Genomic DNA, 14,163 nt, shown 5'->3' with positions numbered 1-14,163 from the left:
TGTCCGTTTTTTTTGTCAGGAAACTGCTGCAAGAAATCCTGAACGTGTGCACATACCCTAAATCTCCGAGAACTAAAAAATACTCGGGAGGACACGCGAGCGTGCTCCAGAAATCTCGAGTATCAAGTATATTCACTCATCACTAGTCACCACTTCCGTATTTATCATCCACTCCTGGTTCTGGATTACAGATACTGAGGTAAATACTGAGGTAAAATACTGAGGTAAATACTGAGGTAAAATACTGAGGTAAATACTGATGTAAAATACTGAGGTAAAATACTGAGGTAAATACTGAGGTAAAATACTGAGGTAAAATACTGAGGTAAATACTGAGGTAAAATACTGAGGTAAACTACTGCTAGTGTGAACGTGGCCTAAACAGAAGTTAGAACAGACTAGAAGATGAGTAGGACATGCTTGTGGCATGAGAAGGTAGGAAGCCACCTTGACCAAACAAGCTCCAGGCAGCAGCAGACATTATTCTCAGGCAGCCAAGAGGCGACTATCAGACGCCTGAATCATCAGCCCCAGCCTGTCAGACATGATGTGATGGCCCCTGGCAGTGAGGCTACAGGCTGAGCGCGTCACCCTCTGTGGTGCCAGTGCACCCAGCTCTGCCGGCACTCTGCCTGCTCTCCACAGGACGGCATCTCTGCAGCCCCCATCACTCCTGTGTAGGTCGCCCGATGAGATAAATATAGCTCCGGATGCCAGGACTAGAGCAGATTGATGAAGAGGAGGGGGCGCTTAGTAAAGGTTGGGGGTGGGGTGTAGTGAGAAAACATGACAGGGGGGAGGGGCCAGGAGCCTGGAGAGGCGGCACTAGCCCCGAGCTGCCTGGGAGGTGGAGGGGGTGAGACCAGAGAGAGCACGGGAGCAGCATAGAGGACAGGCTGCGCAGGAGGGGGCATGCGGAGAGCTGCCAGCCTACACCTAGGCGCAGCACCTGGGGGCAGCATGGAGCGCCTCCACACTTGTTAGCAGCCCATGTGAAGCTTCCCCAGCCATTGGCACTGCCCGCAGCTTCTCCCCTGCCATTGGCACTTGGGCATCCTGATCCTCTGTGACTGGCGACTGGATGGTGACCCTGGGCGAGCGGGAAGGAGGCACAGAGGTGTCAGGCAGCTGCCACTAGTCATGGATTGCAGCCTGCTGAGGCGCCTCATCACCAGATACGTAAGTCCAGGCATGATGATGATGATGATGATGACGATGTCCTCCTCACTTGTTGTTACCTCAGCTCCAGCATTACATAAGGTACCAGGTGCATGGACCTGCACAGGGGGCACAGGGGTCTCCCTAAACTTTCTGTGCACTAGAGCTGTGTGCTCCATGATGGCTGCAGGGAGATACACCGCGGCATGGAGAAGAACCCAGTTTGCCTTTTAACTCTCTAGGGCATGACTCCTGTGAGCAGGTATTCCCATGGCAGGCAGCTCGGGGCCACCAACCACTGGGGGATGAGCAGTCATCAGCTTCATAGGGTTAAGCAGGTGTCCGCCAAGCTGTGCAGAGAAGGGCACTGCCAGTAGCCTCTGGGTTCGCTGGGCCACCTTTCTGCACAGCTTTTCATTGTTTCTGTAGTATTCTGGACTAATGTGGGTATATGTCTAATATTCCTTTTACTCGTTTAGGCCACGGTCACACTATCAGTATTTGGTGAGTTTTTTACCTCAGTATTTGTAAGCCAGAACCAGAAGAGGGTGATAAATGCAGAAGTGGTGCATGTGTTTCTATTACACTTTTCCTCTAATTGTTCCTCTCCTGGTTCTGACCAACGAGAGGAAAATACTGACCAAATACTGAACAGGGTCTTAGGCTACGTTCACATTAGCGTTTTGCGCAATTGCGTCGGGCGCACCCGCGGCGACGCATGCGTCATGCGCCCCTATATTTAACATGGGGGCGCATGGACATGCGTTGTGCTGCATTTTGCGACGCATGTGTTTTTATGGCCGCAAGCGTAGGGCGCAGAGGACGCAGCAAGTTGCATTTTTTTTGCGTCCATTTTTCGGCAAAAAAGGACGCATGCGTTGCAAAACGCAGCGTTTTAGCGTGCGTTTTGTTGCGTTTTTGTTTGCGTTGTGCGGTGCGTCGCCGACGCAGCCCCGCACAACGCAAATGTGAACGTAGCCTTAAGTATTTCGGTGCTGCTCCGTTATATTTTTTCTAGATATAGATGACTATGTAGCTAGACACTATACCTATAGATACTGGTTTGTGTGACCCTTATGCATATGTTACGCATGTACATAAGACCTGGACAGGTGGAAACATGCACAAATATGCTCACCGCTGACACCAAGCCATGCTGAGCGCTGTCTGACTGCAGATGTCATGCATTATGTATACTACTGTATGTAACTATGCTAAACTTCAGTTTTATATACTTTATGCAGAATATATGTCTGAATATATCGGGGTGGGCGGCATGTGATAGTAAAAAACGAAATCTGTAATAACTTGTTTGTTGCCATCACCTTTGTTTATGAAAATGCCAGTTTTAAGCTCATGCCATGTGACAGCCGTCACTTGCTACATGACGGATACATTATGACTACCTTCACACTGTTTATTTCTGGAGACGTTTACACCGGTAATATTGCAATATTATATTTGTAAATAATCAGACAGATTAGCTTGTTAAAGGCCCAGGTTATTCTGGAAGTAAAACATGAAAGTTTTGATGAATTTCAAGCAAATCAATGAGGCATAACATGAATCTAACATTGTGCAATGAGATTTAATCAGAAACTTAGAAAACTTCCCGTTCTTTCCAAACAATGCTTCCTTGTGTCTGAAACTTGTGTGTCCGCCGTGAGCAGTTCTAATAAGATGTGAATGCTCACAAGATCTTCAAAGTCTCATGACTTGTATTACTGTCGGCGCCTTGCTTTGTCCATTCCTTGGAACAAGCATGGTACATGTATAGGTATTTTTGAATAGTGATTTTGTGGTAATAAGGTTTACCCTATCCGAGACAGGAATCTGGGTCAGAGCTGACTGCCTTCTATAGGTCTAATGTAAGTTGTGCCTATCTGCTCTGACTCTTGGGTTGTTATGGTGGACTTGTATATAAACACATGGTGGGTGTCTCGTCTATTTAGTGTCCAAGCCTTATGTAACAGCGTCTATGTTGTGTGTTATAAGGTAGATGCCTCTGCTCAGGGGGTGAATCCCATACAAAGTTCATGTGTATTAGAAAGTTTCCCCCTGGTGCTAATCCTGATTTTTGGCACCATTTGATTAAAGGGTAGAAGTGTTTTAATAATAAGTAATTGTAGTAGTAATATTACAAAAAAAAATTATTTGAGTACCAAACCCACTAATGCTGATGTCTGAATAATATGGGTTCAACCACTGTGAACCCGGCCAGTCACTAGAATAAAGTGACATTAAGCGAAGTACCATGTCTCACTGCTGCACTCCAATTTCTTCCAGCGGCTGCAATGGCCGTCCATGCCCCTTGTGAAAAAAGTCAGGTGGAGCTGGAAGTAGATCATGTGGGACAGCGCTTTCCTAGCACCACTGCGCTTTGTTTTATCGGTTGGTGTGATGGTGGTCAGACCCCCACTAATAATCACATATCCCAATGATATACCATCAGTGTCTATAATGAGTCAATTGTATAGGCAGCAAAATGAATTTAAAGAAAATATAGAAAACTAGAGCTTACAGGTATCCTTATCCATTAGGGATTTTTTTGTCTAGGACATCTGTTGAGGAGATATCCAAATGTGTCTAGGTTACTGTAAGGAAAACAAATGAGAGGAGAGCCAGGGGATATGGATATCCCTACACGGTCACCAATCTGTGACAGAACTTACACAGTCACAGCTCTCTGGCGCCCCCTTACCCTCAGGTCAGTCAGGGAACTGCATCTAGGATAAGTAGTCGCTGGAGAGGCTGCCCTGTCACGTACTGGTCATCGGGGCAGCTACTTTAGCACATATCCTGTAATTGACAGCAGACAGTTTTCTAAAATTTCGTAGAGATGTGGCATTGTCCATGACATTAAAATAGTTTTCCAGATATTTTTCTTTATTCCATAGGCTTGCCCTATTTGTTAAGTACTTACTCCAGTGCTGCCTGTCTCCTGCTGACTCTGGTCTTTATTGACATGGCTGCGGTGGTAACATCACAACCAAAGCACATGGCCATGACTCGAGTAATTAAGTGCTGAAGTCACAAACTGTAGATGTGACGCCACTACTGAAGCCATGTCAGCAAAAATTGGGGGCAGTGCTGCAACAGGAGGGGGTAAGTAATGCTCATATTGAAAAATTCATACAAAAACCCCTATAAATAGAATTGCATTTTGTATATGCCATTAAACATTTCAGTATTGGCTGATGGGTACGGAACGTCAGGATCTTTTATGATTATTTGGTTCAAGGCATAAAATTGGTTACTATAACTTGTAACTTGATATTTAAACCAGAATTGTCTCATAACTGGTTACCTGCAGGGAAACAGTGCTAGAATTTTTCGACCATTGGATATCAAACTATACAAATGTTGCAATGGGTTAGAGCCTACTATACTGTCTGGTAAGGGTTTCTTCTGATCATTTAATCTACCAGATTACAGGCATGACACAACACAACTAAAAGTCAGAAAAGCCTAAAATATTGAAAAACGGTGGTGCATTATAAGTTAACCATCCTGTATCCTTTGAGGGTGGAATCGGGAATGGATTTAGTATGCACTGAATTCTAGAGCAATGGTTGTACGATACGAAGAGTGGTTATTTTAGGAAACCCTGCAAAGTAATTTTGAATCAATAATACTCTAGTATTAAAAATAGATTGACGCAGAGGTATGATTATAGTAAATATAACTTCACCGCACTCTCTAATCATACCGTGTTGATTGATTATAAGTATTTATTAATAAAGAATATATTGAGGAGCAAAACAGAAATATAAAGTAGAAGCGATATAAACAAGACGTTTCGGCTCTACCAGAGCTTTAATCATTTCTTTGCTTATTCAAAGTCAAAATTAGAATGCAGAGTATGGAATAGATATCCTGCAGCGCCCTGAAACGGCTATTGCTGTAGCACTGCTCGTGTATTATAGGTGGGTGGTAGCCCAGTGGTTTTTTGGTATCTGGTGTTGTCTGGTTCTATAGCAGCGCTCCCGTGCCTTGCTGTGACAGCGGAGGTATGATTATAGGCACAGGACATGGAGCACAGTTGTAATGAAAGCCTTAGATAAAGGGCACAAAAACTGCATGGCCTATCCATTATCTTATGTTGAATAATTGTTGCCGGTTTTCCCAACTGACATCAGTGGATAAAGCTTTGGCACAAGGACGCCTACCCACACACGTTATGTGGATGGATACCACGCTTGGCATAGGTGGTTTTCCTTTATTGGATGTTTTCCTTTATTGGATGCTGCCCTTCCCTTGGTTGTTCCGGGGAAAGGCCTGGCTATTCACTGCCTGCGTTGAGAAACACGTGATGGTGTCTCCGCAGCTCCTCTTCATGCATTTGCATATTTGGGGGCAGTGTTCTGGATCACTGCGTTGAGAAACACGTGATGGTGTTACCGCGGTGTTGGATGTTTTGATCTCCACGAGGTCAATCATCCGTGCCTTTATACCCATACACGTTAGACACCCGCCAATCGGCAAGGTGGTCAGCGGTAGTTTGCTTAGCACAGTCAGCCTGTCTATCAATCACACAGAACAATGGTTAATACGACCATTCTGTGCATAGAGAGTGTCACTGTTCTCGGCAGCACAAGTCCTGTTTAAACAGAATGAGGAGCTGCTGAGAACAATGCTTTTTAAACAAGCTAAAAAATCATTTCATGAATAAGTGTTCTGCTCGTATGTCAGGTGATGGTTAGCCTGTTTACACTGGATGTTTACTTTATCCCAAAAAATGCACCCCAGAAGTAAAAACAGTCAACATATTTTTAAAGGGACAGAAAAAAAAGCGCAAAGGATGCAAAAAATATCCCAGCAAATTTGTCTCCTTTTCTTTATTTTTTCTTCAATTATAATTAGCACTTATAAATGCATAAAAATATCATAGAATGATAGAGTTGGAAGGGACCTCCAGGGTCATCATGTCGAACCCCCTGCTCTATCCAGGATTCACTAAATGATCTCAGACAGATGTCTGTCCAGCCTCTGTTTGAAGACTTCCATTGAAGAACTCACCATCACCTCTCATGGCAGCCTGTTCCACTCATTACTGTCAAAAAGTATTTTCTAATATCTAATCTGTATCTTCTCCCATTCAGTTTCATCCCATTGTTTCTTGTGTTTCCAAGAGCAAATGAGAATAGTGATGATCCCTCTACACTGTGACATCCCTTCAGATATTTGTAGACAGGTATTAAGTCTCCTCCTAGTCTTCTTTTTTTGCAAGCTAAACATTTCCAGATCCTTTAATTATTCCTCATAGGACATACATTGCAGTCCGCTCACCATCTGGTATCTCTTCTCTGAATTTGCTTCAGTTTTTCAATTACAGTACTTTTTTTTTTAAATGTGGTGTCCAGATCTTCTGTTTCTTAGTAGCTCAGCCATATTCCCCCTCCTCCTCCACTGCTCAGTGTCTGGCAGTAAGGCTATGTGCACACGTAGAAAAATCCGCTGCGGATTTTTCTGCAGCGGATTTGATAAATCCGCAGTGCAAAACCGCTGCAGTTTTTACTGCGGATTTATCGCGGTTCTTAACCCCTTTCTGCCAATGGACGTACTATTCCGTCCATGTGGGGTGGGCCCTACTTCGCAAAGACGGAATAGTACGTCCAGCGCGATCGGCCGCGCTCACGGAGGGAGCGTGGCCGATCGCGGCCGGGTGTCAGCAGCCTATCGCAGCTGACATCCGGCACTATGTGCCAGGAGCGGTCACGGACCGCCCCCGGCACATTAACCCTCGGCACACCGCGATCAAACATGATCGCGAGGTGCCGGCGGGGCTTCCCTGAGCCCCCCGCAGCAACGCGATGTGATCGCGTTGCTGCGAGGGTCTGCTCACCTCCCTCCCTACTCCAGGCCCAGATCCAAGATGGCTGCGGCATCCGGGTCCTGCAGGGAGGGAGGTGGCTTCACAGAGCCTGCTCAGAGCAGGCACTGTGAAGCCTGCAGTGCTGTAAGTCAGATCGGTGATCTGACAGAGTGCTGTGCAAACTGTCAGATCACCGATCTGTGATGTCCCCCCCTGGGACAAAGTAAAAAAATTAAAAAAATCCTAAATAATGAAAAAAAAAAAATATTATTCCCATAAATTCATTTCTTTATCTAAATAAAAAGAAACAAACAATAAAAGTACACATATTTAGTATCGCCGCGTCCGTAACGACCCCACCTATAAAACTATATCACTAGTTAACCCCTTTAGTAAACACCGTAAGAAAAAAAAAAGAGGCAAAAAACAACGCTTTATTATCATACCACCGAACAAAAAGTGGAATAACGCGCGATAAAAAAGACAGATATAAATAACCATGGTACCGCTGAAAGCGTCATCCTGTCACGCAAAAAAAGAGCCGCCATACAGCATAATCAGCAAAAAAATAAAAAAGTTATAGTCCTCAGAATAAAACCATGCACAATTAATTATTTTTTCTATAAAATAGTTTTTATCGTATAAAAGCACCAAAACATAAAAAAATGATATAAATGAGGTATCGCTGTAATCGTACTGACCCAAAGAATAAAACTGCTTTATCCATTTTACCAAACGCGTAACGGTATAAACGCCTCCCCCAAAAGAAATTCATGAATAGCTGGTTTTTGGTCATTCTGCCTCACAAAAATCGGAATAAAAAGCGATCAAAAAATGTCACGTGCCTGAAAATATTACCAATAAAAACTTCAACTCGTCCCGCAAATAACAAGACCTCACATGACTCTGTGGACCAAAATATGGAAAAATTATAGCTCTCAAAATGTGGTAACGCAAAAAATATTTTTTTGCAATAAAAAGCGTCTTTTAGTGTGTGACGGCTGCCAATCATAAAAATCCGCTAAAAAACCCCGCTATAAAAGTAAATCAAAACCCCCTTCATCACCCCCTTAGTTAGGGAAAAATTAAAAAATGTAAAAAATGTATTTATTTCCATTCTCCCATTAGGTTTGGGGCTAGGGTTAGGGCTAGGGTTAGGGCTAGGGTTAGGGTTAGGGCTGGGGTTAGGGTTGGGGCTAGGGTTAGGGCTAGGGTTAGGGTTAGAGTTGGGGCTAGGATTAGGGTTGGGGCTAGGGTTAGGGCTAGGGTTGGGGCTAGGGTTAAGGCTACAGTTAGGGTTGGGGCTAAAGTTAGGGTTAGGGTTTGGATTACATTTACGGTTGGGAATAGGGTTGGGATTAGGGTTAGGGGTGTGTCTGGGTTAGAGGTGTGGTTAGGGTTACTGTTGGGATTAGGGTTGCAGGTATGTTTGGATTAGGGTTTCAGTTATAATTGGGGGGTTTCCACTGTTTAGGCACATCAGGGGCTCTCCAAACGCGACATGGCGTCTGATCTCAATTCCAGCCAATTCTGCGTTGAAAAAGTAAAACAGTGCTCCTTCCCTTCCGAGCTCTCCGGTGTGCCCAAACAGGGGTTTACCCCAACATATGGGGTATCGGCGTACTCAGGGCAAATTGGACAACAACTTTTGGGGTCCAATTTCTCCTGTTACCCTTGGGAAAATACAAAACTGGTGGCTAAAAAATAATTTTTGTGTGAAAAAGTGTAGTGAAACACTTGGGGGTTCAAAGTTCTCCCAACACTTCTAGATAAGTTCCTTGAGGGGTCTAGTTTCCAATATGGGGTCACTTGTGGGGGGTTTCTACTGTTTAGGTACATATGGTGCTCTGCAAATGCAATGTGACGCCTGCAGACCAATCCGTCTAAGTCTGCATTCCAAATGATGCTCCTTCCCTTCTGAGCTCTGCCATGCGCTCAAACGGTGGTTCCCCCCACATATCGGGTACCAGCGTACTCAGGACAAATTGGACAACAATATTTAGGGTCCACTTTCTCCTGTTACCCTTGGAAAAATACAAAACTGGGGGCTAAAAAATAATTTTTGTGGAAAAAAAATATTTTTTTATTTGCGTGGCTCTGCGATATAAACTGTAGTGAAACACTTGGGGGTTCAAAGCTCTCACATCATATCTGGATGAGTTCCTTAGGGGGTCTACTTTCCAAAATGGTGTCACTTGTAGGGGGTTTCTACTGTTTAGGTACATTAGGGGCTCTGCAAACGCAATGTGGCGCCTGCAGACCATTCCATCTAAGTCTGCATTCCAAATGGCGCTCCTTCCCTTCCGATCCCTCCCATGTGCCCAAACGGTGGTTCCCCCCCACATATGGGGTATCAGCGCACTCAGGACAAATTGGACAACAACTTTTGGGGTCTAATTTATCCTGTTACCCTCGGGAAAATACAAAACTGGGGGCTAAAAATCATTTTTGTGGGAAAAATTATTTGTTTTATTTTTACGGCTCTGCATTATAAACTTCTGTGAAGCACTTGGTGGGTCAAAGTGCTCACTACACCTCTAGATAAGTTCCTTAGGGGGTCTACTTTTCAAAATGGTGTCACTTGTGGGGGGTTTCAATGTTTAGGCACATCAGTGGCTCTCCAAACGCAACATGGTGTCCCATCTCAAATCCTGTCAATTTTGCATTGAAAAGTCAAACGGCGCTCCTTCCCTTCCGAGCTCTCCTATGCGCCCAAACAGTGGTTTACTACCACATATGGGGTATCAACGTACTCAGAACAAATTGTACAACAACTTTTGGGGTCCAATTTTTTCTCTTACCCTTGGGAAAATAAAAAATTGGGGGCAAAAAGATAATTTTTGTGAAAAAAACGATTTTTTATTATTACGGTTCTGCATTATAAACTTCTGTGAAGCACTTAATGGGTCAAAGTGCTCACCACACCTCTAGATAAGTTCCTTAGGGGGTCTACTTTCCAAAATGGTGTCACTTGTGGGGGGTTTCAATGTTTAGGCACATCAGTGGCTCTCCAAACGCAACATGGCGTCCCATCTCAATTCCAGTCAATTTTGCATTGAAAAGTCAAATGGCGCTCCTTCGCTTCCGAGCTCTGTCATGCGCCCAAACAGTGGTTTACCCCTACATGTCGGGTATCGGCGTACTCAGGACAAATTGTACAACAACGTTTGGGGTCCATTTTCTCCTGTTACCCTTGGTAAAATAAAACAAATTGGAGCTGAAGTAAATTTTTTGTGAAAAAAAGTTAAATGTTCATTTTTATTTAAGCATTCCAAAAATTCCTGTGAAACACCTGAAGGGTTAATAAACTTCTTGAATGTGGTTTTGAGCACCTTGAGGGGTGCAGTTTTTAAAATGGTGTCACACTTGGGTATTTTCTATCATATAGACTCCTCAAAATGACTTCAAATGAGATGTGATCCCTAAAAAAATGGTGTTGTAAAAATGAGAAATTGCTGGTCAACTTTTAACCCTTATAACTCCCTAACAAAAAATTTGGGTTCCAAAATTGTGCTGATGTAAAGTAGACATGTGGGAAATGTTACTTATTAAGTATTTTGTGTGACATATCTCTGTGATTTAATTGCATAAAAATTCAAAGTTGGAAAATTGCGAAATTTTCAAAATTTTCGCCAAATTTCCGTTTTTTTCACAAATAAACGCAGTTAATATCAAAGAAATTTTTACCACTATCATGAAGTACAATATGTCTCGAGAAAACAGTGTCAGAATCACCGGGATCTGTTGATGCGTTCTAGAGTTATAACCTCATAAAGGGACAGTGGTCAGAATTGTAAAAATTGGCCCGGTCCATAACGTGCAAACCACCCTTGGGGGTAAAGGGGTTAATGCGGATTCTGCTGCAGTTTTCCATCTGCATTTTTCTATTGGAGCAGATGGAAAACCGCTGCGGATTCCGAACAAAGAATTGACATGCTGCGGAAAATAATCCGCTGCATTCCTGCGCGGCTTTTTCCGCAGCATGGGCACAGCGTTTTTGGTTTCCCATAAGTTTACATTGTACTGTAAACTCATGAGAAACTGCTGCGGAAGCGCTGCAGATCCGCAGCAAAATCCGCAACGTGTGCACATAGCCCTAGGCTACTGACTGCTGCACAAGCTGTTATGCTTTCTGCAGTAGGACAACATTTTGTTAACCCCTTAAGCCCCGAGGGTGGTTTGCACGTTAATGACCGAACCAATTTTTACAATTCTGACCACTGTCCCTTTATGAGGTTATAACTCTGGAACGCTTCAACGTATCCCGGTGATTCTGACATTGTTTTCTCAAGACATATTGTTCTTCATGATAGTGGTAAAATTTATTTGATATTACCTGCGTTTATTTGTGAAAAAAATGGAAATTTGGCGAAAAATTTTGCAATTTTCCAACTTTGAATTTTTATGCCCTTAAATCACAGAGATATGTCACACAAAATACTTAATAAGTAACCGCTCCTGGCACAAAGTGCCGGATGTCAGCTGCGATAGTCAGCTGACACTCGGCCGCGCTCCCCCCTTGAGCGCAGCTCATCGCGCTGGACGTACTATAGCGTCACTGGGAATTAAGTCCCAGGTCACCTTGATGGGATAGTACGTCCAATGGGATTAAGGGGTTAATCCCTACTCCTTTGCCTAGGAGGCATGGTTTCAGGCAGCCACCAGCCAAGATAGAATTGATCGGGAGAATAATCCTTATGTTCCTTGTAATATTTCTACCAATTCAGGATCGTGAAGAAAGTTCTACAGACTAAGGGCTCATACTCACTTGCGAGAAACTCGGATGTGTCTCGCATGTTAATACCCGGCGCTGCTGCCGGCACTGAGATCGGAGCGTGCGGCCGCATAGGAATACATGCAGCTGCACGCTCCGCTCCTCTGTGCCAGGTGCAGTGCCGGTATTGACGTGCGAGACTCAGCCGAGTTTCGCGCAAGTGAGTATGAGCCCTAGCGCTTGGTCATATACAGTATTTTTGCAGCAGTTTTCCACCTTTTTATTGCTGAAAAAAGCAGTATTTTACAGGAGTAGCAAATACATGAATTTTCTAAAATCTCTGCAAAAAAAGTGTGAATATACATTTCAGACATCCAGGGCAACTATATTTCTTGTTAACTTAGACATAAATGTTAAAATTAAAATGCTTCTTTAAAGACAAAAGTGCTCAGCAGATTACTTCTGAAGAACATTTTTAGAACATTTGCTAGAACTGTTCGATTCAGAGACATTTGTGGTTTCCTGCCACACTTCTACCGGCACGGATGAAAGCAACTTCAGAGGGATATATAACCTACAAGAGAAAAAATGAGCGAAAACCCTGCTGTAACTGAGTTAATAAAAAACAAAAAGTGCATTTAAATAACAGAGAATTTTTAGTAATACTGTTTTTGATCAAAAATAGCATAAAAGCCTCCCTTTTCTGAGCTAGAAATTGTATATAAGGTTTCCCTAGACTGTTTCCTTCGGTGGTGTGGATGTTATGAACCCAGGGTCCGGGTGAGGCCGCCCTGGGTCGCGTGGGTGGGAGTGAGGTTTCCTGCGTCCATCCAGAAGATGTCGGCCAGCGCCGCATGCAGATCTCGGCGGCAGTGTGTGAAAGCACCTGTAACCTGGAAGTAGTGGAGTGAACTTCCGGGTGGGACCGGGGAGGCACGCACGGGGGCGTGGCTGGGCCTTCTTATATCGGCACGGAGCAGCAGGATGCGTGCTGTGAGAATGTCTACTGTGGACACAGGAGAGCACTCACCGCCTGTGGTGGTATTTCCAGAGCGTAAGAAGGTTAAAGGCAGCGGACTCTCCAGAGAGAGCGAGACCACCTGATAGCTGAATCCCCCCTTCTGTGCTCTATGTTCCCCAGGTTAAGAAGTTGGCAAAGACTAAGCACAAGCAGTGTGCTTTGTGCGCTGCACCAATGCCTGACGTTATACAACCCCTGGCAAAAATTATGGAATCACCTGCCTTGGAGGATGTTCATTTAGTTGTTTAATTTTGTAGAAAAAAAAGCAGATCACAGATATGGCACAAAACCAAAGTAATTTCAAATGGCAACTTTCTGGCTTTAAGAAACACTAAAAGAAATTAAGAACAAAAAATATGGTAGTCAGTAATGGTTACTTTATCTAACCAAGCATAGGGGAAAAATTATGGAGTCACTCAATTCTGAGGAAACAAATTATGGAATCACCCTGTAAATTTTCATAACCAAAACTAACACCTGCATCAAATTAGATCTGCTCGTTAGTCTGCATCTAAAAAGGAGTGATCACACCTTGGAGAGGTGTTGCACCAAGTGGACTGACATGGATCATGGCTGCAACACAAGAGTTGTCAATTGAAACAAAGGAGAGGATTATCAAACTCTTATAAGAGGGTAAATCATCACGCAATGTTGCAAAAAATGTTGGTTGTTCACAGTCAGCTGTGTCTAAAATCTGGACCAAATACAAACAACATGGGAAGGTTGTTAACCCCTTCATGACCCAGCCTATTTTGACCTTAATGACCTGGCCGTTTTTTGCAATTCTGACCAGTGTCCCTTTATGAGGTAATAACTCAGGAACGCTTCAACGGATCCTAGCGGTTCTGAGACTGTTTTTTCGTGACATATTGGGCTTCATGTTAGTGGTAAATTTAGGTCAATAAATTCTGCGTTTATTTGTGATAAAAACGGAAATTTGGCGAAAATTTTTAAAATTTCGCAATTTTCACATTTTGAATTTTTATTCTGTTAAACCAGAGAGTTATGTGACACAAAATAGTTAATAAATAACATTTCCCACATGTCTACTTTACATCAGCACAATTTTGGAAAAAACATTTTTTTTTTGCTAGGAAGTTATAACGGTTAAAATTTGACCAGCGATTTCTCATTTTTACAACAAAATTTACAAAACCATTTTTTTTTAGGGACCACCTCACATTTGAAGTCAGTTTGAGGGGTCTATATGGCTGAAAATACCCAAAAGTGACACCATTCTAAAAACTGCACCCCAGAAGGTGCACAAAACCACATTCAAGAAGTTTATTAACCCTTCAGGTGCTTCACATCAGCAGAAGCAACATGGAAGGAAAAAATGAACATTTAACTTTTTAGTCACAAAAAAATTATCTTTTAGCAACAATTTTTTTATTTTCCCAATGGTAAAAGGAGAAACTGAACCACGAAAGTTGTTGTCCAATTTGTCCTGAGTAC

The 14,163-nt window shown here is 43.3% G+C and overlaps 1 protein-coding gene across 5 annotated transcripts in view; it reads left to right on the top strand.

The window, feature by feature from the left end:
- The first annotated feature begins 801 nt into the window (after window positions 1-801).
- Window positions 802-14,163, top strand: part of ATP11A (ATPase phospholipid transporting 11A) — a 290,835-nt gene continuing 277,473 nt past the window's right edge. For all 5 annotated transcript variants that reach the window (XR_011319339.1, XM_069757899.1, XM_069757898.1 and 2 more), the window contains exon 1: window positions 802-1,179. Coding sequence is in view for 4 of the 5 variants with exons in the window: in XM_069757899.1 (XP_069614000.1) it covers window positions 1,141-1,179 (39 nt within the window). In the remaining variant the exon portion in view is untranslated. The remainder of the gene's footprint in view (window positions 1,180-14,163) is intronic.

This window comes from Ranitomeya imitator, chromosome 3 (assembly GCF_032444005.1).
Source record: "Ranitomeya imitator isolate aRanImi1 chromosome 3, aRanImi1.pri, whole genome shotgun sequence".
Taxonomy (NCBI): domain Eukaryota; kingdom Metazoa; phylum Chordata; class Amphibia; order Anura; family Dendrobatidae; genus Ranitomeya; species Ranitomeya imitator.
Note: the sequence above shows the minus strand (reverse complement) of the source record. Positions and strands in the feature narration are given on the sequence as shown.